Source organism: Zalophus californianus, chromosome 14 (assembly GCF_009762305.2).
Source record: "Zalophus californianus isolate mZalCal1 chromosome 14, mZalCal1.pri.v2, whole genome shotgun sequence".
Taxonomy (NCBI): Eukaryota; Metazoa; Chordata; class Mammalia; order Carnivora; family Otariidae; genus Zalophus; species Zalophus californianus.
In genome coordinates this window covers 72,540,998-72,567,960 of record NC_045608.1, presented here as the reverse complement: position 1 = coordinate 72,567,960, position 26,963 = coordinate 72,540,998, and the positions used below count along the sequence as shown (strand labels likewise).

At 37.8% G+C, this 26,963-nt stretch overlaps 1 protein-coding gene across 3 annotated transcripts in view; it reads right to left on the bottom strand.

Annotated features, from left to right (window-relative positions):
- DCC (DCC netrin 1 receptor) overlaps positions 1-26,963 on the bottom strand; it is a 1,177,272-nt gene that overhangs the window by 61,924 nt on the left and 1,088,385 nt on the right. For all 3 annotated transcript variants that reach the window (XM_035724067.1, XM_035724068.1, XM_035724069.1), the window contains 3 exons: positions 16,416-16,578; positions 8,105-8,331; positions 3,941-4,057 (listed from right to left, as the gene is read on the bottom strand). In XM_035724067.1, the coding sequence (XP_035579960.1) occupies positions 3,941-4,057; positions 8,105-8,331; positions 16,416-16,578 (507 nt within the window). The remainder of the gene's footprint in view (positions 1-3,940; positions 4,058-8,104; positions 8,332-16,415; positions 16,579-26,963) is intronic.

Sequence of the window (26,963 nt, the reverse complement as noted above, 5' to 3'; positions counted from 1 at the left end):
GCTGTTTTGACAGTTCAGGTGTGCAGTCATAAAGAAGAGAATTAACATATGACTGGGGAATAGGAAGGTAGCCAGGGATTGAAAAGATATTGTGGAAGAAAAATCAAATCAACAAGATATGGGAACTTACTGGATAAGGAAGTTATAGATGGAACATAAAGGTCCACAGAGGATTTTTTTTTTTTTTAATTTGAGTATAGTTGACACATGAAGCACAATGATTTTTTAAGAAGAAAGCTATAGAAGATTGGCACACATAGAACTTCATTACAAGAGGAAAGTGGTTGGAGGGGAAAAGAGAGGCAGCTTAGAGTACAGTGCCTCTCTATGTAGTAAAAGGAATGAAAGAATGACAATGGCTTCACAGAGTAGTGTAGCAGGGAGCTTACTGATTAGGAGCTCAGAACTCTGAAGCCAGACCTTCTGAGTCCAAATTCTGGTTCTGCCACTGAGTTGCTGTATGACTAAAAGCTAGGTACTTAAAGTCTCCAAGCCTCAGTTCCCTTATTAGGGAATAATAATAATTTGTACTTACTAGAGTAAGACTGAGAGCTCTATTAGAGCGTGGAGGAAACATGACATCTAGTTAAGTAGAAAGAAGCAGCCGTTAATTCATTCACCTAAGTTGTCTCCCCTGGAGCCTGCCAATTGCGCCAGGCTCTGTTCTGAGCATTGAGGATACGAGGTGATCAAAGAGGCAAAATCTCTACCCTCATAGAGATTACAATATGGGGAACACATAATAAATAAGCAAATACAAAAATGCAAGCAGGATGGTCATCCACCTTACTAAAGAAAAAGGAAGCAGAATAAACAGAGCAGAGAGTGACCAAAAATGCTGTGTTAGACAATAGTCAGGGAAGACCCGTGATGGTGGCCATTGAATGCAGACTTGAATGAAATTAAGAAAAAGCCATGTAATTACCTACGAAAAGAAATTCCAGGGAAAGAGAACAGCAAGTGAAAAGTCCTTGCGTTCAGATGTGTGTTACTTTCTTTTTTTTTTTCCTTAGGTTTTATTTATTTATTTGACAGAGACACAGCAAGAGAGGGAACACAAGCAGGGGGAGTGGGAGAGGGAGAAGCAGGCTTCCTGCAGAGCAGGGAGTCCTATGCGGGGCTCGATCCCAGGACTCTGGGATCATGACCTGAACCGAAGGCAGCCACTTAACAACTGAGCCACCCAGGCGCCCCTGGATGTGTGTTATTATCCAAAGAACAGAGAGGAAGCCTATGAGGCTGAAATGGATTAGAGTAGTAGCAGGAGATGAAGTGAGAGATGTGTCCAGAGGTTTTATCACAGGAGGCCTTGTAGGACATGGTAAAATCTTGGATTTTGTTCTGCATATGATGGGAGATCAAGAGGAGTGACATGATCTAATTCACACATTGAAAGACTGCTCTGTAGATAACTTACCATAGGAGAAAGAGCTAAGAGATTAATTATGAGCTTAGAGCTACAGTCTATAATCTGAAATAGTTGATGGTGGCATAGTTTAGGACTGCAGTAGAGATGGGAAGGAGTAGTTGGCTTTGGGACAGTTATTGTAAGGAAGAACTATAGGATTGATGAAAGACTGAATTTGGGATGTGATGAAATTTGGATAGAAGAGCGTGAAACTAGAGTTTTGAACAATAGTAAATGGATGAACTATGATACCATTTGTTGAAAAAGGGAAAACTGGGATGCCTGGGTGGCTCAGTTGTTAGGCGTCTGCCTTCGGCTCAGGTCATGATCCCAGGGTCCTGGGATCGAGTCCCACATCGGGCTCCTTGCTCAGTGAGGAGCCTGCTTCTCCCTCTCCCTCTACTGCTCCCCCTGCTTGTGCTCTCTCTCTCTCTGACAAATAAATAAATAAAAATCTTTTAAAAAAATAAAAAGAAAAAGGGAAAACAGTAAGAGGGTCGAGTTTGGAGTGGGGGGGAGGGAATTATGAAAGGCAGGATTTCCATTCTGAACATAGCTGACTTGCCTATTACACACCCATATGGAGAAATTGAGTCAATGGTTGATATGAAAGTTGATATGGATTCTGATAAGAGATCAAGTTAGAGATAAAATTTGGGATTTGTCAACATTTAGATGGCATTAGGCCATCAGAACTAGATGACATCATCAAAAGAGCGAGATAGGCAGAAGAGAGAAGGCTGAAGACTGAGCCCTGGGGCACTCTCTGACTCAGATTGGGAGCAAGAGGAGGAATAAGTTAAAGATACTGAGAAGGAGCAGCCAGTAGGATAGGAAGAAAACCAGGAGCATTGACTATGTCATAACCCAAGTGAAAAAAAGTGTTTCAGTAAAAAAAAGAAAAAAAAAGTGAGATGTTATGTCAAATTTTGCTGAGCATCTGAAAATTGATGATTTATTTTGATAATGTGGAGATGACTCATTTCACCTTACAACTGTGGTTTTAAGTGGAGAGAAACTGTGAAAATCTCATCAAAACTAATAAGGAAGATTACAAAGATTATAAAGAGGAAAATGTGGGTATAAACACATTTTAAAAGAGTTTTTCAGGAAGGGAGAGGGATGAGCTTCAGTTGTGGGGGAAAGTAGTATCCAATGAGAGTGTTTTGAAACAAGAGTTGTGACAGAATGCTTGAATGCCTATTGGAGTTATCCATGAAGAGAGAAAAATGAATGATTTTTCCCCAGGAAAGGGAAGGGGTCCTCCGGTGGATGAGAAGACTTCAGATAGGAGCACAAATACATCAACTAGATTTGATGGAAGAATAAAGATACCATTTCTCAGTTCTTCCCTCTTCTTGGTAATATTGTAAGTCAGATTATTAGCTGAGAATGGGGAAAGAAGAGAGATTTGGGGAGTCTGAGAAGTAAGAATAGATGTAAGACATTCATCTTATAAACTGAAAAACGGTTGATGAGAGAAATGAGTGGCGTTTCCAAAAACAAGACTGCTTGCCTTGGATTTGTGGTCACTGATGCCCGGCAAGCAAGTCATGTGTTTTTCTCTGGATAAAATCAGCTGTTAGGGTACATGGTGAGAGCTGGTAGTAGAGCTGATTTAATCAGGGTTGAGATTTTTCTGGTGAGTATGATGGGGTAGGAGGGCCAGGGGAGATGAGGGTGTTTGCAAGAGACTGAGGATAATAAATGACTGTGAATTCTCAGTTGAGTTTGGAGGTGAATGAGGACATGAGGCAGATGAGGGACTGTGGGAAGGTGGCAGAGTTAACGGGTTGGAGCTCTTGGTGGGATTGAAGAATTGTTGGCAAGGAGGCAATAAACTAAGTGAGCAGGAAAGTAACAGAGTATAGATAAAGGGGTGATAGAAACTGAGGCTTGTAGGGGTTACAATGATTACTTTAGGGGAATTGATGAACTGAGGTGGGAAAGAGCCAATATCACTGCAGGTACCATAAAGGAACTAACAGCCATTGGATGAATTACCTGCATGGATATTATAATTACCAAGATTAATCATAGAGGTAATTGGAAAGGAAGTGACCCCCAGGTGTGGAATATCTTCAGTTAATGTGGGAATATGACAGAAAACTTCAACAAGAAGAGGGGACTAAGTGGATATCTGTTAACACTTGCTTCAAGGGTGCTAGATTATCTAAATTGGGAAATTAGACCTATTAAAAAATCACACACAAAAAACTATGAAGATGTGATCATTAGAATAAGACCAATAATCGTGACAGAAGTTTCAGCTCTTCAATTCATATTTTTTATAATTCCTTAAATATGTATTCATCTGTTTTGCAACAGAGAGACCACTGGATTGCACACAACAAATACAATAAGTAAAAATTTGACTTGAAATTATAAACGATATGGTTTTAGTCATTCTTCATTTTGTCCAGCTGCCCAGAAAATTCAGAGAAAACTCTAAATATTTTTGATAATTTGATACAGAAAAGACGAAAACAGAAAACACTTCATTTCTTCCTTGTGGTACCAATCTTTACCCACCAGGATTGTTGGACTGGGCATCCATAGGAATCATGAGCTTGGCCCGAGTGGCTCGACGTGCAGCCAGTGACCTTTCCAGAGTGGACATGGAGCTCCCTGCTTCTTCAGTGTCTTGACCTACAAGAAAAACAATGTTCCTGAGAGACACACTTTCTTCAATGATGAAATACTTTACATAATTTCTAGCTAGGCACACCGATGCTTTTTTCATTTTATTGAGGTTTTAAATAATTATATCTACTTTTTTCGTTACCCAATCAATATAGTCTCATTGCACAAACATTAGTAAAATTTACCATAACCCTGTTATTCAGAAAGAACCATTATTTATATTTTGTTCTTTACAAGGTTTGCCTATGTGTTCATACGTGAGAGTGAGAAAGTATACATATTTTGTACTTAAGTGGCATTTACCATACATACTATTTTGTTACCTTCTTAAGAAAATACTACGAACATATTTGTCTGTCAAGTCAGTTTTATAATATGTATTTATTTATTTAAAACCACTCATACGTCTATATTCATGAGCACCACCCATTTTATTTATTTTATTTATTGTTTTTAAGTACACTATATGCCCAGTGTGGGACTTGAACTCATGACCCCAAGATCAAGAGTCACATGTTCTACTGACTGAGCCAGCCAGGTGCCCCAGTTTTATTATTTTTAACAGTTCCATCGCTTCTCAGCCTTTTGGCTAAGATCAAGTGTTATTTTTAACAGTTCCATAAATGTCCTGTTGTATGAATTTACCACAATTTAATCAACTATTACTTAAGGCCCAAAGGCATTATATCTTATTATAAAAACACAGGGAATGAACTATATTTTTCAAAAGTAAGGCTAGGTCTACTTATATAAATTTATCATGATCCCATAAAATACCACACTAAAGAGTCATCAAAAATAATAAAAAACAAATGATATGTGTAGATTTAAAATGTTAACAAAAATATATGTTGAGAACAATAAAACTGAAGTTCTGAAGAGTATCATATATACCCATTTGTGTAATATACATATAAAAGCATATTGTGTATATACACATTTCTGTGTGTGCATATATATATAAACATATATTTGTATATAATGTATGTGTATATGGGTTATATATCTGTATAAATGTGTGTTCATATATGTATATAAAATATATATGTATACAATACACATATATATGGGTTATATATCTGTATACAATATATAATATATATGTGTTTATATATCTGTATAAATGTGTGTGCATATATATATAAACATATATATGTATATAATACATGTATGTATGGGTTAAATATCTGTATACAATATATAATATATATGTATGTTTATATATCTGTATAAATGTGTGTGCATATATATCTGTATAGAAAGGTTACACACAAAATTCTCAATATCACCTTCCTTTTGTGAAAGGGATAAGGAATTTGGGGATGGTGAAAAGTCAAACATACTTTTAATTCCTTTGGGTATTATTTTTCACAACTTTTTGTACTATATTCTTTCTTTTAAAATTACATACATGTATTCTTTTTTTGGTTAAAATAGTAGTTAATACAATTCAAAATTTAAAATAATGCTGTGGGAAATTTCTACACAGCCAAGACAATAACAACTGCCTAGATCTGAGTCTCCACACATCCTCCAAAAAACTATACAGACCATATAAGACAATAAAACTATGCAAATTACACCCCTACAGCACAACTAAAAGAGAGAACACAACAAACTTTGAATCTCCCAAAAGTACATAAGTAAATAATATTTTCCAGCCAAGCTATGACTCAAGATGCTGCCATAAAGTCTTTGTGGGAAGTTGAATATTTGAGAAAACTATTCAAAAGAGAGCAGAGGGGGAATAAGCTTCCTAAGACTGATCTAAAATCACCCACAAAAGGAGAAAGTCTACCCCAAATGTAAAAATATTTTTAAAGTTTCCTAGTAGACCAGAGCACTTAAGAGTATACTATTCATTGACATGGAGTTTTGTTCTTTTAGCCAGGAGAGTATAGAGAACGCTTCATATAATGTAAAATATAGGCAGCAGAATTTTGAGTGCTACTTTCCTTTTACTATAGAGTTGGCAAGTAGGTCCTCAAATAAAAACAGATAGGCACAAGTATTCTCTCATTCTAAAGAAAATAGCCATTGTTTGGAGTTAAGCTTCTCCCAGGACTTACTAAATGATCAAAAGTAGTCTGGCTGCCCCCAAATGTCATTTTAGTGTATAAAAGATAAAGGGAAATGTAAAGAAGGAGATACCCTAGCGATAATTGGTAAAACCTTCTGAGGGCTGAGAGGCAATTCTATCCCCTTCAGTGGGAGACAGAACTATGATATCTTCCTGATGCCCTCTAGGAACCAAAACGGTCAGAATAAGCATCTGTAAAACGTGGAGGTTCCTGCAAAAGAGATCTGCCTTTTATTCATTCTCTAGGTATTAGTCCGCTCAGGCAGCAGGCTTGCTGGTCTACCCTGTGTCTATTTAAACAGAGGAAGAAGTTATTAAAGAGAGCAAGACTGAAAGAAGACCAGGATTGGAGTACAAGCTCTCTCATCATTTGACCTGGCAAAGATGTAGGAACTTCTGGGTCAAGTGAGCACTTGGAAAGTTGCTCAAGCTTGAGTCATCTTCCTGGAATTCACACAAGAGCAGCTGACCCACCAAAGGACAGTGAGGTTGACAGAGCTGTTCCTGATAGGAGTGGGTTAAGCCCTGACTTGATATCTCACATCATGTAATTGGCCAGTAGAAGAATCCCACAGGATCTCATAAAGAACTCATACTTGTGTTTCACAAAAGCCCAAGAATTTGGATGTCACATGAAGACAGCCCATGCACACAAAAAGCAATGCCAAATTCAAACTATCTTTTCTTTCCTCCCTTCCTGCCTCTCTCCTCTTCATCTTCCCTCCCCATACTCCTATACAGCCAGGAAGAACAGACAAGTAGGGGGAATAAGTAAAGGGGTTTCTGAAACAGACTGTGCCCCCTCCTTCTGCCCCACCTCCCCCACTCCATTTCCCTCCAAGGTGTTGTAGGCTTTAAACAACACATTATCCCAAGTCCTCAGAGCCAAAAGTCTAGCTGGCCATAAGGGAAGGAGAAACTTTAATTTAAATTTCAGATTGCAGTATTTAATAGAACTAGAATGCAGTTTAACAACTGAAAATAATGGAAGAGTTAGGGAATTTGCTTGAGATATTATTTAAGAGCTAGAAAAAGAATACTCAACAACTCATGATTGAAAATCAGTAAGTGAATTCCTTGCTTAAACAAATCTAAGCTGAAAAAGTATAGTAAAGCAGTTACACATTCAAATAAATAAAATATTTTAATTCAGTTTAAAAACAACAGCTACTCATTCTGCAAACACATTATGAGTAGACCAAGAGGTTTTGTGTATATGTGTGTGTGTGTGTGTGTGTGTGTTTTGAAGAGAGTACTTGGTTGATTATTCTGCTTCCCATAAGCATTTTTAAAATACGAGGATCAACAGAAAATGAAATATCTTACAACCACTTTCTAGATTTCTTAGTTATTCCTGCACATGGATTGTTCTGTACCTATTCATCAAAGAGTAGGATTTTTTCTTCTGATCACTTGTATATCAACATAGCCTGCACATAGACTCCACCAAACCAAGCTAGTGATCATATCATGTGATTGCACAGGGATAAAAGTTGATTTTCACAGTAATCAAGGCTGAAGTAACAGAAGAGTCAATGTGTTCATACGTCATGTGTCCCTAATGTGATTTTTTTAATGCAAGAAATTGAGAGCAAATTTAAAATCAACTTACAATGATCCATAGACATAAGGAATTAAAAAATGTAAAACAGCTTCGAATTTTATTTGACAAAGCTTTCGTTCAAAATTTAACAAAAAGTAATAAATTCATTTGGCTTTCACATTTCAGTATTTCCCAAGTGTACCACCTGTTACCACTTAGAAGTTTTAAGAAGCATTGCAACTAAAAAAGGGCAGGTAATAGGATGATGGAAAAGAAACTAGTTAATCAACCAAATTTACATCAGATTATTTTAACTATTGGTAAATGACCTGCAGATTGAAGGGAAGGATGCCTCCATCAAAGAGGGAGTGGAAAACTCCCCTGTCGGGTTCAGAATGGGGAGTTTGGATGCCCAAGAGGAGATAGTTACCTGAATGAGAGGTGCTTTTGCTTCCCAGTTGGGTTTCTGACTGGCTGTGGCTGACTGGCGTGAGGTCTTGGCAACTTTGGATGGGAGAGTCCCTTCCTGTAGGGTCAGTACCTGATGGCTTCTCGATATTTTTCATCTCCATTTCTTCATGATGTATCCAAAGGTCAGGGGGCCTGAGGTCCTTCTGGCTGCCTTTCCTCTTGCCAACACTGTGGGTGGCCCGCTTCCTATGGAGCAAAAAATTAGAAGGCGATAGTGAGTACCTCTATTCAGTGGTCTTTCCTCTCTTTTCTCAGTCAATTCAAGTGTATCAAGGAAAGGATACAAGAGTGCTCCCAGGAGGAAACCTATGAAATCCAAGAATTGGCAGGCGTGTCTTGGCTGCCTTTCCTCCCCACCCCTGGAACTTCACCACATTATGGGAGCAGTGGTGCTGAATTCCCCAAGGCCTAGGCTGCCTGCCAGAGAGTGCCCGATTCTAGCTTCACCAGCTAAAAATTTTCACACAAGGTGACAATGGGTTAGATGGAGCCATATGCCAATCTTTGGAGCTAGTCATAAGGTACTTGACTGCAACATCTGTTTAGGAGATAAATGAAGGAGTTGCTTTGAAAGGGCAAATAGAAATAAAAAGGCCAGAATCTGTGACAGCCAAGACTGGTGTTTAGAAGAAAGTCCATAGCTCAGCTGTATAAGTTAATGTGCTATTTGAAGACAAAACGTGGCATGAGGACATTCTAAGGAGAATAAAGCACTTGTGCCTTGGAGTCACTAAGTATCTGGATGCAAACACAATAAGACCCATCCTTTGGAGAAGGAAGAACACAGTTTAGAAGTAGGCTTCAAATATCTCTTATTCTCCTCTGTAAGAATTTAACAACCATAAATTCATTTTTCAGTGGTAGTCTCTTTTGGGGGCTAGTGAGATTCATATGTTCCCTGCAGGCTGAGTAAAGTAGCTTGATATTCCTGCCCACTGTTCTCTACAGTAGGGGTCAGTAAACTATGGCCTATAGACCAAATCTGCCCACGGTCTGATTTTGTAAATAAAATTTTATTGGAATCCTACTGAGCTCCTTTATTTTCACACTGCAGTGTGTTGAGTAATTGTAACAAAGACCATGCGTCCCTCATGTCTCACAAAGCCTCAAATATTTACTATTTGCCCCTTTTCAGAAAGTTTTCAACCTCTGCTTTACAGTTCTGTTTTTTTTTTTTTTTAAGATTTTATTTATTTATTTCAGACAGAGAGAGAGCAAGCACGAGCAGGGGTGCGGAGCGGGGTGGGGCAGAGAGAGAAGCAGGCTCCCAGCTGAGCAGGAAGCCCAATGCCGTGCTGGATCCCAGGACCCTGGGATCATGACCTGGGCTGAAGGCAGACGCTAACCACTGGGATCATGACTTGAGCCAAAGGCAGACGCTTAACCAACTGAGGCACCCAAGCGCTCCAACAGTTCTCCATTTTTAAAAATCTCCACTGTAGCTTCTATTTTTTTTTTTAAGGTAATAGTGTCTCCTCTAAGACAGATTTCAGATAGTTAAAATCTAACCTCTGATAGAACCCCAGAGAACTCCCTCTTAGTTCCTCACTTGCAATGAATAGCTTATAAGGATTAACTGTTTTCATGGTTGCTAAATGGTTCAAACAAACCACTTCAGTGAAAACTCTTTGTAACCTCTACAAGGCGACTGCGCTATTTTCCAATGCTGAAAAGGAGCTTTATGCATATGAGGCAATTAATGAATGTTTAGTGGTGTGACTTATTTTTTGTTATTGTTTTGTTTTACATTTTTTGGTCTTTTTTGAAGGATGCTGATAGGGAGAGGAGACAAAGAATGCCAGACTTAATATTTATCGAGTAGTTTAGCAGAGAAATAATGCAGTATTTTCTGTTCTAATATTTTCCCTTACATCTACCTACATTTTGCTGATTTCCTGGCAGCTGTCCCACACTGACTCTAGACAATGGTCTGTAATAACCCTTAGATCATTTTCTTGTGTCTAAGATAATAACTCTCTGCTAACCATCCATTCCCTGAATTCATTTCCTTCTACTTCACCTGCCCACAGGAAACAATCTGCAAGTCACACACAGCTCTTTATGTAATCTACCCCTGGTAACTAATTAGAACAATTTAATGTCATTTTCGAACTTGGAGATTTCACCCTGTTATCTTTCTAACAAATCAAAATGCTAAATAACGTTTTAATCCCTGTGCCTACAAGACTGCATACAGAGAAGTACCAGTTCCAACATCCAGGATAAGACAGTCAACCTTTCCATAATAACTCAATATTTAAATAGCCTGTGGGGGAAAATGTGTCAAATAATCTTTGAAACTAAAAATAAATTATGAATTCTGGTTTCCTCTCATTTACACACATGACTCATTCATTCATTCATTCATTCACCAGCCCCCATAACCTCAGTATACCAAGCTTCCCCAGATGTATTTTATAAAAAAAAAAAAAATCCCAAACCTGACTGAGGTAGAGCCTTTTTATATGTTGTGATTCATAACCTCCACCTGGAAAAAAAATTATCATTCCTGATAAAATGCATACACATTTTTCTGATGGATTTTAGTCAGATCAAGACCTTTTCTGAGAAGCTACTCATCCACTCAGCTGTCAGTCAAGAATCTAAAGACTCTAAACAGACTTTATTTCCTTTTTGTATATATTCTATGAAACAACACCTACTACTTTTATTTTCTCTATAATGTGTCTTCTCAAGAGAGAAATATTTGACCTTGGAGGGGCCTCCCTTCCCTGCTGGTGGTAGCCGAGCCGCCCATGCAGCAGGTTTGTAATAAAACTGACATCTGCTCATAACAAAATTGCCTGAAATTCGTCTTAAAACCTGCAGGAACATTGTCATGCCAGCCTTCTGGCATGCCAGTAGAACCATCTGCTGGTTCTCTGACATAATGACTGCTGCCCATTGTGGTCCCCTAGCTCCTCTGTCTCACCACTGGAATCTTCAAAATTTGTATGCAGATGAACCTAATGCAATGGATCCTGAAGTATGGTCCCCGTATCAGCATCACCTGGAAATCTGCTGGAAATGCACGTTGAGATTAGAAACTTGCAGGTGTGGGGGGATGTTGTGAGAGGGCAAGGCCCAGAAATCTATGTTTTAACATAGATTTGTTTTCAAGGGAAGTCAGATGCACCTAGTTTGAGAAACACTGTTTCAGTGAATTTGGTTTTGTTTTTATTTTAAACTTAGTTTTTGTATTCGATATAGAACATGTCACGTGTTTAACCCTCCTATATGCATGAATCTTTTCTCACAGGTACCAGTTTCCAAACACAGCAGTAGGATGGGAGGGTCTCTTCCTACCCCATGAATTCTTGAATAAAGGCTCTCTGTTCACAGCATAATCAAGTGCTGGTGGTTTTTGTTCTCACTCTCCATCTCTATCTCTCTCCCTATTTCTCTCTCTCTCTCTTATTTATCTCATCATACTTTTGCCCAGAATGCCTTTACAATCTTATTTACTTACAAACTACTTACTCTTAAAAGATTTTCTTCAAGCCTCTCTCCTTTAGGAATCCTTCTTGACCATGTAAGTCAGTGTAATCTTAGCATATCTAACTCATTTTCCTTGTCTCTTTCTTTACCACTCATCTTGCATTGAGTACTGTCTGTCTTACTGAGCTGGCCAGGTGCTCCCAGTGTTTGAATTGGTTTCCTCATGATACTGGAGCAAATTCTGTTTCTTTCACTTGTCCAACATCATCCAGTTTTACAACATTAATTCATGTATTTACTCAGTGAACATTTACAGAATACTGAGTATGTGTCAAGAAATTTGCTAAGCACTAAGAAATAGGTGAGACATTAGGAGCTTAATAAATGAATGAAAAATGGCATGGCTACTGTGAATTTCTGCATTTTTGGTGGCAGGAGCAACCACTGGGACTGGCAGTTGGTAAAGCTGAAAAACTAGAGACCAAATCATAGGAGACCTTGCCTCCAACAGAAACATTTTTGATAATATCAGAAGTCAGTGGGGAATTGCAGAAAGATCTTTAGCTCAAGAGTTAATAATCAGATTTGTTACTTTGTATCATGCAGATCACATAGTAAGCACAGAGTAATTACTTGAATTAAATAATAAGAATTTTTCATTATCAACTTGGAAAGATTTTTTTGCAAGGTTCTCTGATTCTTTATTGAACTGTTTCTTACTTTGCACATAACCTATTACTATGAGAGAAGTTTGTTTCCTTTTCACTTTTAATTGGGATGTGAAAGGGTAAAAACCAACATTGGGTTAGGATTCATTTTATTCAAGACTGCGGCCTTTGAAATTCTAAAATACTATAATCTCAGATTCTTTTGCCACATTGTAATAAATTATTATTTTTTTACATTGTAATAAATTATTAAATTCCCTTCTGTGCTTAGACATCCTCTGCTCAAGTTGTTCATAGGAGGCAAATAGCTCTGTACTAATTCTCCTGGTCAGATACACATGTGCCCAAGATCTACTGGGAAGTTAAGAGAAGGACACTTTGCCCCACTGGGGATTCACAGAAGATTTCAGAAAGGAAGAAGGCCTAAACTGAGTGTGAAGAATGATTCAAGTTAACGGGGAAAAAATACATTGGGATGTATAAGCCCTACTTCTTCCATCTAAATCTTTCCCAAAGGTTTTCAGCTTCCCAATTCTCTATATTGATTATTTTTATTCTACTAACTGCTATTAAAAGCAAAAACAAACAAAAACGACCACCCCCAACAATAACCACAACCACAAAAACAAAAAACTTGGAATCCCAGGGAACATCTGTCCTAGTATTCAAATAAACATGCATTTTCTGTGGTGGAATTAAGTTATATTGAAGACCAAAGGGTTTGCCTCTGTGGAATACTAAAAAACTATTAAAATGTTAAAAATTTGAGAAATCAGTGAAATTAACCTAAACTACAGTAGATTTCATTTAAGAGTTTAAACATTTGATTGTCAGTACTGGAGATAATTATTTTTGTCAAGATTTGAATGTGGACTAATATTTAAAACCTGGCTATATACTTTTTAAATCAAATAAGAGACTTAGTCAACTGTTTATAAAGTGAAACTTGAATTTTATTTACATATTTAAATTGAATGTATTCAGACAAGTTGTTGATTATCTACCCAGGTAACTGCCTTAGAAATATGATAACCATGCGTCGGGGATTTCCAGGATGTTCTCAATGTCCCCTATTTTGTCTTTAGTATCTATAGATACATTGTAACTTATCATGATACATGTTCTATATTTTGGCTAGGAAAATGTTATTACTTAATTAAAAAGCACAGAACCCCTTTAATTTTTCATAAACACATTTTTTCTATATTATGATATTCTACTATAATTTCACTAATTCAAAATGTGTAAGGGGATTCTCTTCAAAGTAGTAAAAAATTTAAGTTAATAACTAAAAAAGAAAGGCAAAATTATTTTTATTTCATATTAATTTGAAGCGAAGTGCTAACGTGCAATTCTATAATTTGATAGCATTCCATGGAGAATTTCAATGTTTTAAGATAGATTGATAGCAGGTAGTTAGCCCTGTTTCTCATTTGAGGAAACCGACATTCAGGGATTAGGTCTTCCTTTAGGCTGATTTAAACACCACTAATTTAATTCAAGAAGTGAGGAATTAGAACTAGAACTCGAGTTCTAACTTCTGTTAGTTACTTTATATTATAAAAATAAAATCTTACCAACTGGAATGTGAATCAATCAGAAAACTACATCATTATTAAATATGTGTATATATATATATGATAAATCATAGAATAAAATGTGTGGATACTAACTTGAATAAAGTGTTACCAATAGTACACAAAAATATGTTTCAAGTCTATTGGGTATAATCAAGAGCCCCAATAAAACACAAAGACAATTTACATTCTCCAGCACCAACAGATGAAGAGATATCGAAGAAGCCCGTGAAAGTGTTTCTTATATCACTTTATTAATTACATTAAACTCTCATTTTTCTGAGAGTTCTGTAAGGGACCTTATTTCTCTCTCAGATTGGAATTGATTTTGCTTTCATCTGCATCACTTAATTTGTTCTAAAAGACTCAGTGGAGGTGGTATCAGGATGAAGGATCCTCAGCGAATTCAAGAAAAGCTAAATTAAATAGGAATAAAATCAGGAATATCTTGAAGGAGAAAAATTTTTCTGTTTTTCCTCTGTTAACATTACAAACAAAGAGACCGAGATAAATGCCAATGGGTCTGTTACAGGAGAAGGATACAGGAAGCAAAATAGTGAAAAAATGCCAAGTAAATATTAAGAGACTTTGGGTGAAGGCTGAGGAAAAATCAAAGTGGCAGTAGCACGGGAAGCTATAAATCCACTGTCTTTGGCTTCCAGTCATTCATGGAGTGATATATTCTTTCATTCATTTCCTAATTTTTAAAACAAGACATACCCAGGGCTCAGCCTCAACTCTTTCCAAATAAAACCTTCAAGCTCTTAACAAAGTGCTTAGAGGGGGATTTAAGACAATTTAAGAGTTTCTCAAAATAGCATCAAATACCACTTTTGCACTTTGAGAAGACTGGCATTTTCTCTATGAGGACAAAACGTGCCCAGGAATCCGGTTCATCAGGTCAACATAACCCTCCAACGTTCTTCTCACAAGGATGAAAATAGAACGAGCAAAACACCCTGCTACACACAGATGGTTTAGTTAATTAAACTTAGCTTAGTGAATGCATCCACGTTTTTAAAGCCCTCATGAAATAGGGTCAGTTTGGCTTTGATGCCTTCCCCACTTCTGTGTCTGTGAATCTCTGTCAGCTCAGCTTCACAGCCCTGCCTCATTGGTGTTCTACCGTTCTATGTCTGCACAACCCCTTTCCTGGGATAGCTCGACCGAGAGACTGTTGGATGCCTTACTCAGTTACAGTTCTTTTTTTCTCCAGAGCCTCGCTGAGTGTCAAGCATGTGGAAGTTCTGTGGGTAATTAGGATTTCCCAGAATCCTAACACACGAGAGTCAGTTAAGCTGTCGGCCTGGTTTCTTGTTTAAGCACAGTGGATTAGCACACCAGCTAGCACAACCAGCTGGAAGACAGCCTCACAAATGCAGCCAGGAACGAAATGTGCCCTGCCATATACATCAATTAAATACAAAGACTGTATCGACACCCCTATGTCATTTTCTTCAGTTTGTACATCTTCCTGTACCCTATTTCTAAACACTTCACTTCAAAAGGTTGGAAGATACAATACCGATCAACAAATGGGTCATGGGATTTTTAAAAAGAGAGAGAATCTAAGATATTAGCAAAGGAGAGGAAAATTATTTGTTAGAGAATCTTTCTCTGACACTATGTGTATCCTACAGTTGTCAAACCAGCTACCTATAGGCCCATGCCTCAGGCCTTCAGAGCCGGCACCGTGCCTGAGGCCAAAGGGGGGAAAAATCAAGGGAAGAGCTTATTATAGCCAATTCAGTGAGAAAGTACAGCTGAAGGGACAAATCAGGCAAGATTTGAAAAGTGCTAGAGAGGCAGAGAATAACCAGGAGATTACCGCTGATTCCCACAACTGGCTGACATAAGGTTAATATGCTGATTATGGATGTTGCTGGCAGTGGATAAGCTGAATTAAAACCATCTTTCCATTCTAAACTTTGACTTTGATGTATCATCCTCTGCATATGCTATAACCTAGAACTGCATAATGTGAAAATATTTTTAAACCCCTCAAAAAGTTTAATTTCTGAGAATTAACCATAGCCAGGAAATCTGAACTATTCTGAATTTCTAGAATCTCCCTTCTATCCTAACTACTGTCTCCAAACTAAACACTCCACAGTATTGTAACTACATTGAATTTGGTAAACATTCATGCAAAAAGCATTGATTCAATGCCTACAGTCCTCCTTGCCAGAATGGGGAAATACTTTTAGAGGAACACACGTCTCCAACATTTTACATAATTGTACAGAGGGCCATGAATTGGGACCTGATGAAGTCCATTGCCTAAATGCTGCTAAAGGAACACCTGCCCTCGCCTGAAAGGAAGAATCTGGCCCAGAGAAGTAAAATCAAGCAGAAATGCCACGTGGGTCTCCAGGTAGATTCTATTATTAAGTCTGCAAGTCTGGTCCTCCCTCACTCAAGTTATGGACCTGGAATCAACAAAAAGCAAGGTTTTGCTCAGGTCAGAGGATAAGGGATATGTGGTGAATTATGAAAGAACACAGGAAGAGACTGTCAAAAATATAACTCAAGAAGGTGATAGGTCAAACAGTGACCTCTCTCCTCTTAGGAACCAGCTGTTACCTACTTTCTCTGCTGGGCTGAAGAGCGCCGGGTGCAAATCACAGCCACGATCACTACCACCAGCACTGTGATGACGCCAACGGTGATCACAATGATCACAAGCAGGTTGCTGTTCTTCTGAGGAGTGACACTGCCATGTGGGGGGTGCATCTGGCCAATGGGTGGCTCTGGGAAAAGACAGGCAAATGGAGATCAGATTTAGGGAGATGTGACAGCTTGGTGTTTATCAAGCTGTTAAGGATGTGAAAGTTCCTATTGCTCTGGGCATTCCTAAAGCTGGGGTGGGGGAAAGCAATGAAAAATGAGAGGAAAGATCAAAATTATCTACCTAAGATAAATGAAATATATGTTCACACAAAATCTTGTACAGAAACATTCCTAGCAGCATGATTTAGAATAGCCAAAAGTGGAAAGAACCCAAATGTCCATTGACTGAAGAATGGATAAACAAAAATGTGGTAGTTCCATACAAGGGAATATTACTCAGCCATAATAAGGAACTGATATGTGATACATGCTACAATATGCATGTACCTTAAAAACGTTATTCTAAGGGCAAGAAGCCAGACACAAAAGGTCAATATTGTGATTCTATTTATATGAAATATCCAGAATAGGCAAATCTATAGAGACCGAAAGTAGATTAGTGTTTGCCAGTGGATGGGAGGAGTGAATGAGGAAGGACTGAGAATGGGTATAGATTTTCCCTTGGGGATGGTGAAAATGTTTTGGAATTAGATAGTGGTGCTTGCGGCACAACCTTGTGGATATACTAAAGACCACTGACTTGGTGCACTTTCAGAGGGTGAATCTGTGGCATGTGAATTATACCTAAGGTTTTTTTTTTTTTTTTAGAGAAGAATTAACCTACCATATTGAGTAGAAAGTGGAGAGAGGAGGAAGAAGGCTACTTTGTACTGTGAATATTCCAGGGTGATGAGAATCAAGGAGGCTGTGCTTTATGAGAAAATACTTTTTATTAGATGGTGTGAAAGACAAACTATTTGAAACCAATCGCTCACAACAAAAGGAATTTTTTTTTAAAGAAGCTACCTATAAAACATGTAATTTTCAACCTGTTAAGAATGTATGAATCCCACTTAAAAGCCAATCACCGGGTTTGAAAGAGTGTCATAAAGTCCTGATATAACTGTTTTCCTGTGCTGGCAATAGTACCTCAAGGTAGACAATATTTAGGTGAAAATAACAGACTGATAAGATATTTTTTATAATTTGCTTATATAAGGGAGAATGGCTAATGACCCTTTAAATTGCTTTCTTTAAATCCTCAGTGATCAATTAGAAATATGATGTTCTATACATCATGTGATTCATTAGAAGCCACAGTGTTTTAAAAAGTAAACATTAGCTTATTTTATTTATCAATTAATTTAAAAAGGAGCAGAAAGCAATGAGTTTGGTTGTTTTCCTAGAACTAAGTTTGAATGTGCTTCTTTAACAAGTTATTAGCATTCTATACCTCCTCAGTGAAATATTTAGGCCTTTGGACTCAGTGCCTTTGCCTATAAAATGGAAATAATACTTATTATATACAGCTATTGTCAAAATTAGAGAAAATACATACAAAATAATCATTTTAGCATGTGACGGGGAGCAGTATAAGCTCATTGTACTACTGAAACATTAAATAAAATGTTGCCTAAATTAATCATCTACCATACCATTTGGGATACTTCTGGTGTAGACTTCCAAACTACAAAATTGTTAGAAATAATTAACTTCTCACAAATGAATAGAATAACCCAGTTCTTGCTTCAAAATCAAAACACTATCTTTTGACAGTTATCTAAGAATCACTGCTTTTTTGAAACAGTAGTCACCTAAATTTATTTCTGAGTCATTATTATTAGAAAAATATTAAGCACTTCTGATATAACTTGAATCTCAGGGGAAGAACTCATCAAAAGTATTTAAATAGCACTTTCTGTTAAAAGATTCTGCTTCTAAGTGAAAGAAATAAGATTTCCTTGAAATAATTTTTACATTTACTACAAAGGAATGAGTCAAGTAATGAAAGGTCAGAACTTTCTGTAGCATAGTTTTACTTACAGTTTAAGAAGTCATTTTACAGTAGTATCTCAATATGCCCTTTCTGTGCTTAATAAATTAATCGATTGGAATAAATTAACCTTTTATGTGAGAACTTACAATGAAGACCGTTGGAGATATCATGGATTTTTATTAGCATGACTTAGATTTAACAGTTCACCATTTCTGACCAACTTATGAGTCCTACAGAGCAGTACACCTTATGAACATTTTTAAAACCTTGTAAACTAGAATTTTTCAAATTTCTACTCATTTTTTCCCTTTCGACCCAGAAAGACATTACATTTCAAGTCAGAAAGTAAGGACTCTGGGCTCTGCTGCACATTAGTGAGATTATATTCGTGCCATTTGCCTCAGAGGGTTAGGGATCATGAGGACTCCCATTATAAATCTTTGATTCCAGGCCTTTATGACTTCCTTATAAAAGTTCCTATCAGTTTAAAGCTTGGTATTCAAGGTCTTTCATTAATTTCCCAATCTCAATTCAAAGGCTGAGTAATCAGAATATTTGACATCAAATGGGCAGTTCAGAAAGTCAAGTGGAATGGAATCTTTTGGTATAGTTGACCCTCATTATTTGTCATAATTTGTTCTATAAAGTTGCTGTAAACACTGAATTAAGGAATACTAAGTATTGCTTCTAGAGGCAATTCAGTGTTCGGTTCCTGGGAGCCTCTGGCTACAACATTTTTATCAGTCAACGCATAATCGTGTTTTAAGTGTGTTTCTGTTTAAAGACACTTTATTTAATATATAATGTGCATTCATTAACATTGAACTCACAGTCAACAACATTACAACTCATGCTTGAGTGAAGCTTAATTAACACACACATTTTCTCCACAAGGTACATCACACAGCCTTTTGCATGTAGGAACACTAAGCAGCATTTCAGCACTACATTTAAGGGCCACTTTAAACACTGAACCCGCCACCAAAAAATTCACAAAAATATGAACAATTGGCACTAAATACACTGTAGAAAAGACACTTGTTTACACTGTGAGAGCTGGAACAATAAGGCAGAGGGTCCCTTGTTCCATTGTGGCTGAGTTTGTGAGCATTGAGCTACTTAAATTTTTGGCCGCTTTGCACATGTCCACAAATGACCATAAAAGCTCCCCGAGTACTGATTTTGGTAGTTAAAAATCCAAATTTTAGCATTAGATAAATTCACAAATGCAGAATCTGCAAGTAATGACCATCAACCATGTATCTGGGTGCATCAAAAGACTGCTCCAAATTAGGAAAAAATTAAGAGCTCACAAACCTAGATCACTAGAGTTAAGAGTTCTGAATGACAGCCTGACTCCAGAAGAGGCCAGATGACACTTAATGCATTTTGGGCTTCAGAGGAGAAGCTGCATGTAATTCAGAGATTTGCAAATATCTTCCAGAACACTGTGATTATTTCATAAGATAAGGGATGTAACACACTGGTCACAGGACCTGGCACAGAGTTGGCATCCAATAGACATTATGATGTCATTCAACATCATTCATTCTATGTGATCTTTCCAAATGAAAGAAAAATACACTGTCTTAACGCATCTTTTCTTGGTGTTACCATAATAGCTTGGGTATCCATTGTCTGCGTAATCAAGGACCCAGATGTGTTTCATTAAAATTGGTCAGGAGAAAATTAAATTTTTAAAAGTCACATGGGCATTCCATCCATTTTTTATTTTCATGATGTCTGATTACCATAAAAGTTTACATCCTTTCTCTACTAAATTCGATATAAACAAATATATATTTCATAATCTGATGGGCCTAAAGTCTTAGTAATAATTGGAAAATTGGTTTTGTGAAATAATAATGTCTTTAATTTTTTTTTAAGATTTTATTTATTTATTTGACAGAGACAGAGATGAGAGCAGGAACACAAGCAGGGGGAGTGGGAGAGGGAGAGCAGGCTTCCCGCCGAGGAGGGAGCGCGATGTGGGACTTGATCCCAGGACCCTGGGATCACGACCTGAGCCGAAGGCAGACGCTTAATGACTGAGCCACCCAGGCGCCCATGTCTTTAATTTTTATAGTACTTGGGAGAGAACAGATCCAATGATTGCTTGGGGACTGGACTTCTTTCCCACAATTGCAGTCTTCGCTGATAACAGTTTTGTTATTAGAACACTCTGAGCTCAACATATGTCTCAATAATTTTACAGGTCTTTGAATTTGAACAGAAATTCCTATGGCATTGAATATTTCAAAGCATCTCCTGCTGAAATAAGGTGCTATACAGTCAATCAGCTGGAAGAAATTTCACAGATAATCTAGGCCAATGTTCCCTAAAATAAAATATTAATCAGCATTATGGGGTGGGGAGGAAGTTCCTTGGTCAATTAAGTTGGAAAACTTATTTCTTTTCTCAAATCTCAGAATTTTGAACCTGCTAATTGCCAGGAGAGATAGGACAGGGCTGGTAAAGGGTATAACCAATTATTCTAGAAAAATATATTGAAGATCAAGTTAGGTGCTGGGGATATGATGCTGTGATCTAAACATGGGTGGACCTTGAGGGCACCATGCTAATGAAATAAATCAGACAGAGAAAGACAAATATTCTATGATAGCACTTGTATGTGGAATCTGAAAAAGCTGACCTAATAGAGAAAGAGGGTAAAATGGTGGCTATCAAGACTGGGGGTTGGGGGGAAATGAGGAGATATTGGGCCAAAGGGTATAAATTTCCAGTTACCAGAAGAATAAATTCTGAGGTTACAATGTACATCATGGTGATTATAGCAAGTAATACTGTACTATATACTTGAAAGTTGCACAGAGTATAGATATTAAATTTTTTTATTACAAAATTAAATGGTAATTATGTGATGTGATGGGGTGTCAGCTAATGCCACGGTGGTGATTGTTTTGAGATATATAAGTGTATCAAATTAACACATTGTACACCTTAAACTTATGCCATGTTATATGTCTATCATACATCAGTGAAGCTGGGGGGGATGGGGGAGAGAATTCATGAAAGGATTCAAGCAGGCAGAAAGGAACCTATGAGAGGCACATATGGTTGTGATGTAGCTGTAAGTCTGCCCAACCGGTTAGACCAGAGAAGGAAAAAAAATCAATATATATTAAATGGCCTATCTCTTCCATTCCTAAAACATGTACCTTGTCTGGATCATTGTGACCTGAGTAGAATGTCAGGTTACTTCTCACCTGGGATCAACCCATAACTGTTAGAAGGGAGTTGTGAAAGCTCCATTTCTGAGCTGTTTTTCTGGAAGAGCAGAGAGGAAGCAATAGTCAGGCTATGGAACCATTAGCAAGTATTCATAGGGCCACGTTTATATTGCTTCATAATAATTTGCACGTCATCGTCTTCTTCTATATTGTGTAGTTTGAGAATAGTTTCCAAATTAGAACATTGTGGGATGGCAGCAGAGTAGGAGGACCCTAGGTTTGTCTCGTCTGAGGGATACAACTAGGTAAGTATCAAATTAGAATATTGCGATTGCCCCCGCCCCCACGCGCATCTCAAAAAGAGGCATCATTGTTGACATCATGGAGCTTACAACTTACTGGAAAAGATGTATTAAACAGATCATGAAGTAAATACATATTTGGTATTCTGAGAAACAAACTGAGGGTTCTAGAGGGGAGGGGGGTGGGGGGATGAGTTAGCCCGGCGATGGGTATTAAAGAGGGCACATACTGCATGGAGCACTGGGTGTTATACGCAAACAATAAATCATGGAACACTACCTCAAAAACTAATGTTGTAACGTATGGTGATTAACATAACATAATAAAAATAAAGTAACATTTAGGCAGAATCATGGCATATCCTAGGAGTTAGCTCCTATTTCTTTACAGGGGAACTGAGAGCAGATCATGTGTCTGGAACACTAGGAGCAAAAGGGAACTGGCACAGAATGAGGCTGGAAAGAGAAACAAGACCCAGTTCATTCAAGAGCCTCAGAGATCACATTCAGTTATCCTCAGAACAAGCACAGACCATTTAAGGGCTTGCAGGAAGAAAGGGGTTGGTGGTAGAAGTGGACAGACCAGTCAAGAAGATGTTAACGTTCTCCAGGAGACACAGTGATAGCTTCAACTGAGTTGGTGGCCAGGCAGTCAAGCAAATAGAGAGGTACACAATACACGATACAAAGCAGACTGCAAGTGGGGGAGGGAAAAAAGGAAGTGTCAGGTTCAGACTTAAGCCATAGTCCTATGTCTGAGGTGAGGGAGAGGGTGAAAGACCAGTGAGAGAAGAACAAGAGCTCAGTCTTGACTATGTTAGGGTTGAGATCTTATGCTAAATTATAAAGAGGCAGCTAGAGGTGTGTGTTAGAGATATAAATTTGGGAGTTGGCACATAGATGGGAGTGGATGACGTCACCAAGTCAAGAGTGTAGTCAGCAGGAATCTGTTTCAAGACTAATACCTCTAGTATTCAGGTAGAAGGAGAGGATCTGGCAAAAGAGACATGAGTGGCCCAATATTATTTGACAAAAGGACACTTTTTTCCTCAGACCTTCTCATGGGACCTGTTTACCTTGGGACAACATTTGGGGGATGGTGATCTAGATGAGGGGTTTTTAACTGGGGAGATTTTGCTCCTCAAGGGGGGAATTTGGCAAAGCTTAGAGACATTTTTGGTTGTTACAACATGGTAGAGGGGAAATACTCCTGGCCAGCGATCCTACATTGCATAGGACAGGCCCCACAACAAAGAATTATCCAGTCTCAAATGGCAATAGTTCTGAAGTTGAGAAACCCTGATCTAGCTTAACACTTTCTATGTTCAGATGAAAAACTGAGATCCCAAATCTTTAAGCGACTTGATTCATATAGTCCTAATTCCTGGCAAAGTCATTCTAGAACCTGGGGCTTGGGTTTAGTCTGGGATCCTTAAAATCATTTGCCATAGATAATGGCTGGATGGTAGGTAGGCAGAGCCTCTTGTAGACTAGAACTTGAGACCCTGGACCACTCCACTTACTTTCTATCAGGGAAACAACATAAAGTTTTATTTCTGGACCTTTCTCTTGACATTAAGGTGTCTGTTCAATATCTTATAACAGCTCGCCAACCTCAGAATGATCATTTCATGCAAATATGGAAGAACTTTAATGCAGACTCTATTTAGATTAGCTAAAATGTTATTGAGTTCTGAAAATAATAAAACAAAATTTTTCAAAAGTAGAAATTGGGGAGGGTGGGGGAGATGAACCATGAAAGACTATGGACTCTGAAAAACAGACTGAGGGTTTTGGAGGGGAGGGGGGTAGGGGGATGGGTTAGCCTGGTGATGGGTATTAAGGAGGGCACGTACTGCATGGAGCACTAGGTGTTATACGAAAACAATGAATCATGGATCACTGCATCAAAAACTAATGATGTGTTGTATGGGGACTAACATAATAAAAGTAAATTAAATTGAAAAAAAAAGGGGTGCCTGGGTGGCTCAGTCAGTTAAGCGGCTGCCTTCGGCTCAGGTCATGATCCTGGGGTCCTGGGATCGAGCCCTGCGTCGGGCTCCCTGCTCAGCAGAGAGCCTGCTTCTCCCTCTCCCTCTGCCTGCCTCTCTGCTTACTTGTGCTCTCTCTCTCTCTGTCAAATAAATAAAATAAAATCTTTAAAAAAAACTGAAAAAAAAAGTAGGGGGCAAATCATGGTCTTTTCTCCTAAACACACAGTGTAAGTCATGTTTTACAGAACACCTAATATGACTCTGAATATTTAAAAATTAATAATATTGACTTTTTAACAATATTTCACCAAAGCATCAATACCTATCAAACTTAATTTGGTTTCTAAAGGTTGAAATCAATATAGCAACATATTTGGAGGGATCATAGATCTCTTAGCCAAGATTGCTAATTTCACAAATTACAGGAAGAACCACTGACAAAAAGCAATTGGTGATTTATCTTCCCCAATGAGAAAAGCAGGACTGAAGTAATTGTCACTGTTGTTCTTATTCATACAAATATAAACTAGGAAATCACATTTCAGAAGTTGAAGATTTTCCTGCTTTAAGAATGTGGACCATAAAATTGAATGCATCATAAAAGTAAAATATTAGCATATCAGTACATATTAGCTTTGATTCTACCTGCCATCAGAAAATAATTTAGAATGCCTCTTCATTTTCCTCAATTTAATTAAGGGCTTCCAACTACAAGAGTAAACATGAACTATAGCTTTGTTTTTCTTTACTTGAATTCCAAGAGTACATTTTTAAAAAAGTGGCATTCTGTAAGAAAGAATAAGTGATTAGTGAGGTCTAAATTTATTTGCAACTAGCTTGAGTATCCTGACAATAAGCCATTAGTCTATTACAATTATTTGAAGGATGAATCCAGGACGTGTAGGGAGAGACAGGAAAACTTTATAATTCTGTCACCCTAAGAGGAGCTGTATGAAATTTTCCTTGGTTATGAGGTTCAAAAACTCAGATTTTAAAATGTTTTTGTTGATGCAGCCTAGGTTGGGTGGGTTGCAGTTTTATCAGTCAAGGCTTCATTTGTACATCAATTTAGAAATTATACCCCCTTCTTAACGCTTAAGACATTAGCAGAACTTTAATTAGGAAGGTAGGGTATTTCAAGATGCCTTAGCTGATTGGCCTATAATAACCCAAGCTAAAGTTAAATTACATATTTACCATCATTTATGGGTTAGCAAAATAGAATGGGAAACAGATTGAGTTTGCCCTCCGCTGCCTCTCTCGCAGTGGCAGTCACTGGCTGCCATTCCTCTATTTTATCTCCATGACTTTCTCTGGTGAGATAATATATATTAGACTCAGTTTAATTACAATTATCTTTCTCATGAGGAATCTTCAATGGCAAAAAAAAAAAAAAAACAATGACATGCATTTCCCTCAATTACTGTCACTGTCATTCTCTTCATCTGAGGTCTGACTCCTGTGTAAAGTTCTTGTTGACTTACCTGTTTGCGTCCAATTTAGTGTGGGGTTTCTTTCCAGAAACCTCACTTTTTTTGAAGGGCAAGTTAAATTAGTTAATACCAAACTTTTAAACTTGATCCAAAATTAGGACTGCTAGATTTAGTAATTAAAAATACAGGGGATTCAGTTAAATTTCAAGTATTTCTAGTTGCCTATAATTATGTACCTTGAGATGCATATGTACATTGAGATAGAAATTCTTTGCAATATTTTCCTTTATCTCATATTTAGAAGCAATTAGAAATGATTGAAATTTAGTGGGCCTCCTGTATTTTGAGTTGCTAAATTTGGCAGTTTTATCCAAAATGAAAGCTCCTTAGGATGTGCAGTTTAAGGGAATACATGGTTCTGTGTCTGAGGCTTACATCTGCTCCACCTTTAACACACATGACCGTGGCTTAGTAGAGAGGAGGAATGGTGAAGGGACAATTGTTCCTTCTCAATCATCCATGCTGACTCTCAATTTCCTGGCACTCTCTCTTCAAAAAACACCATCATATGCCAGTATAGATAGTCATGCCCTTAGCTGTGGATGAATTCCAATTTGAAACTCTCTATAGAACAGCATCTGAAAATCAGCTTTGCAGGATGATTTGAAAGGGGATGATGTTAATTCCTGGCATGGACTCTAAACCTAGAATCTCCCTATCTCAGGGCAAAAAATACTACCATGTTGTTTCCCCACACAATTTCAACAATGACCTTCTTTTACCCTCCCTCACATCCCTGGGATTTGTTTCACTCTCTTTCATCTTCCTGGAGTGTATTTCTCTGTCTTGTCCACCTGGGTAATTCTCCCCCTTCGTTTGTTGCTCCTGTGGGGTTATAGTTTTCAATATGTGGGCATAGCTCATAATGAGCTCCCGGCACACAGTGAGGGCTTAGTAGCATTTCTTAACTGACTGCTTGGATGCATGAAGTGCGTTTGGCATATTTTTGAGACTCAAGATAAAATTTGAGGCAAAAGAATGAGTTGATAAAACCTGCACGCTTTTGGGAAGGGAACCACCATTATCTAAACTTATTTAAGGAGTACACCCTTGGTCTATTTTCAGTCTCAACATATCCCTCCTCTCATCTTCCTGCTCTGAGCTCCCTACAGTGTCCCTTGTGTGTATGGGAGCCTGGAAACTACCAGAGCCAGGTACTAGCTATGGCAGGTGTCTAAACCTGAAATACCTATAGGAGACAATAGTGTTACTTAATGAGGGAAGAGGATCTGTGTACAAGACAATAGGAAGTGGTGAGGATTGTAGTAATCTGGAAAGAGCATTCTGGATATAACCTTAGATAGGTCTGACTGGAATATATTAAGGAAGCTTAAATGTAAGAAATTATACTTTTTTTATTTTAATATACTGGTTAAGTAAATGCATTATTAGCAGAGGAGGGCATGCTTGGCAATTACAAAAGAAGAGTCAATAGGTAAAGATATGTTCCTGAGTCCACCACTGGCCAGAGGAGGAGATACTGAGTCTTTAACTGGAGCATCTGGTCTACTCCACAGACACATATGTCCTCTTTGAGAAAATAGATACA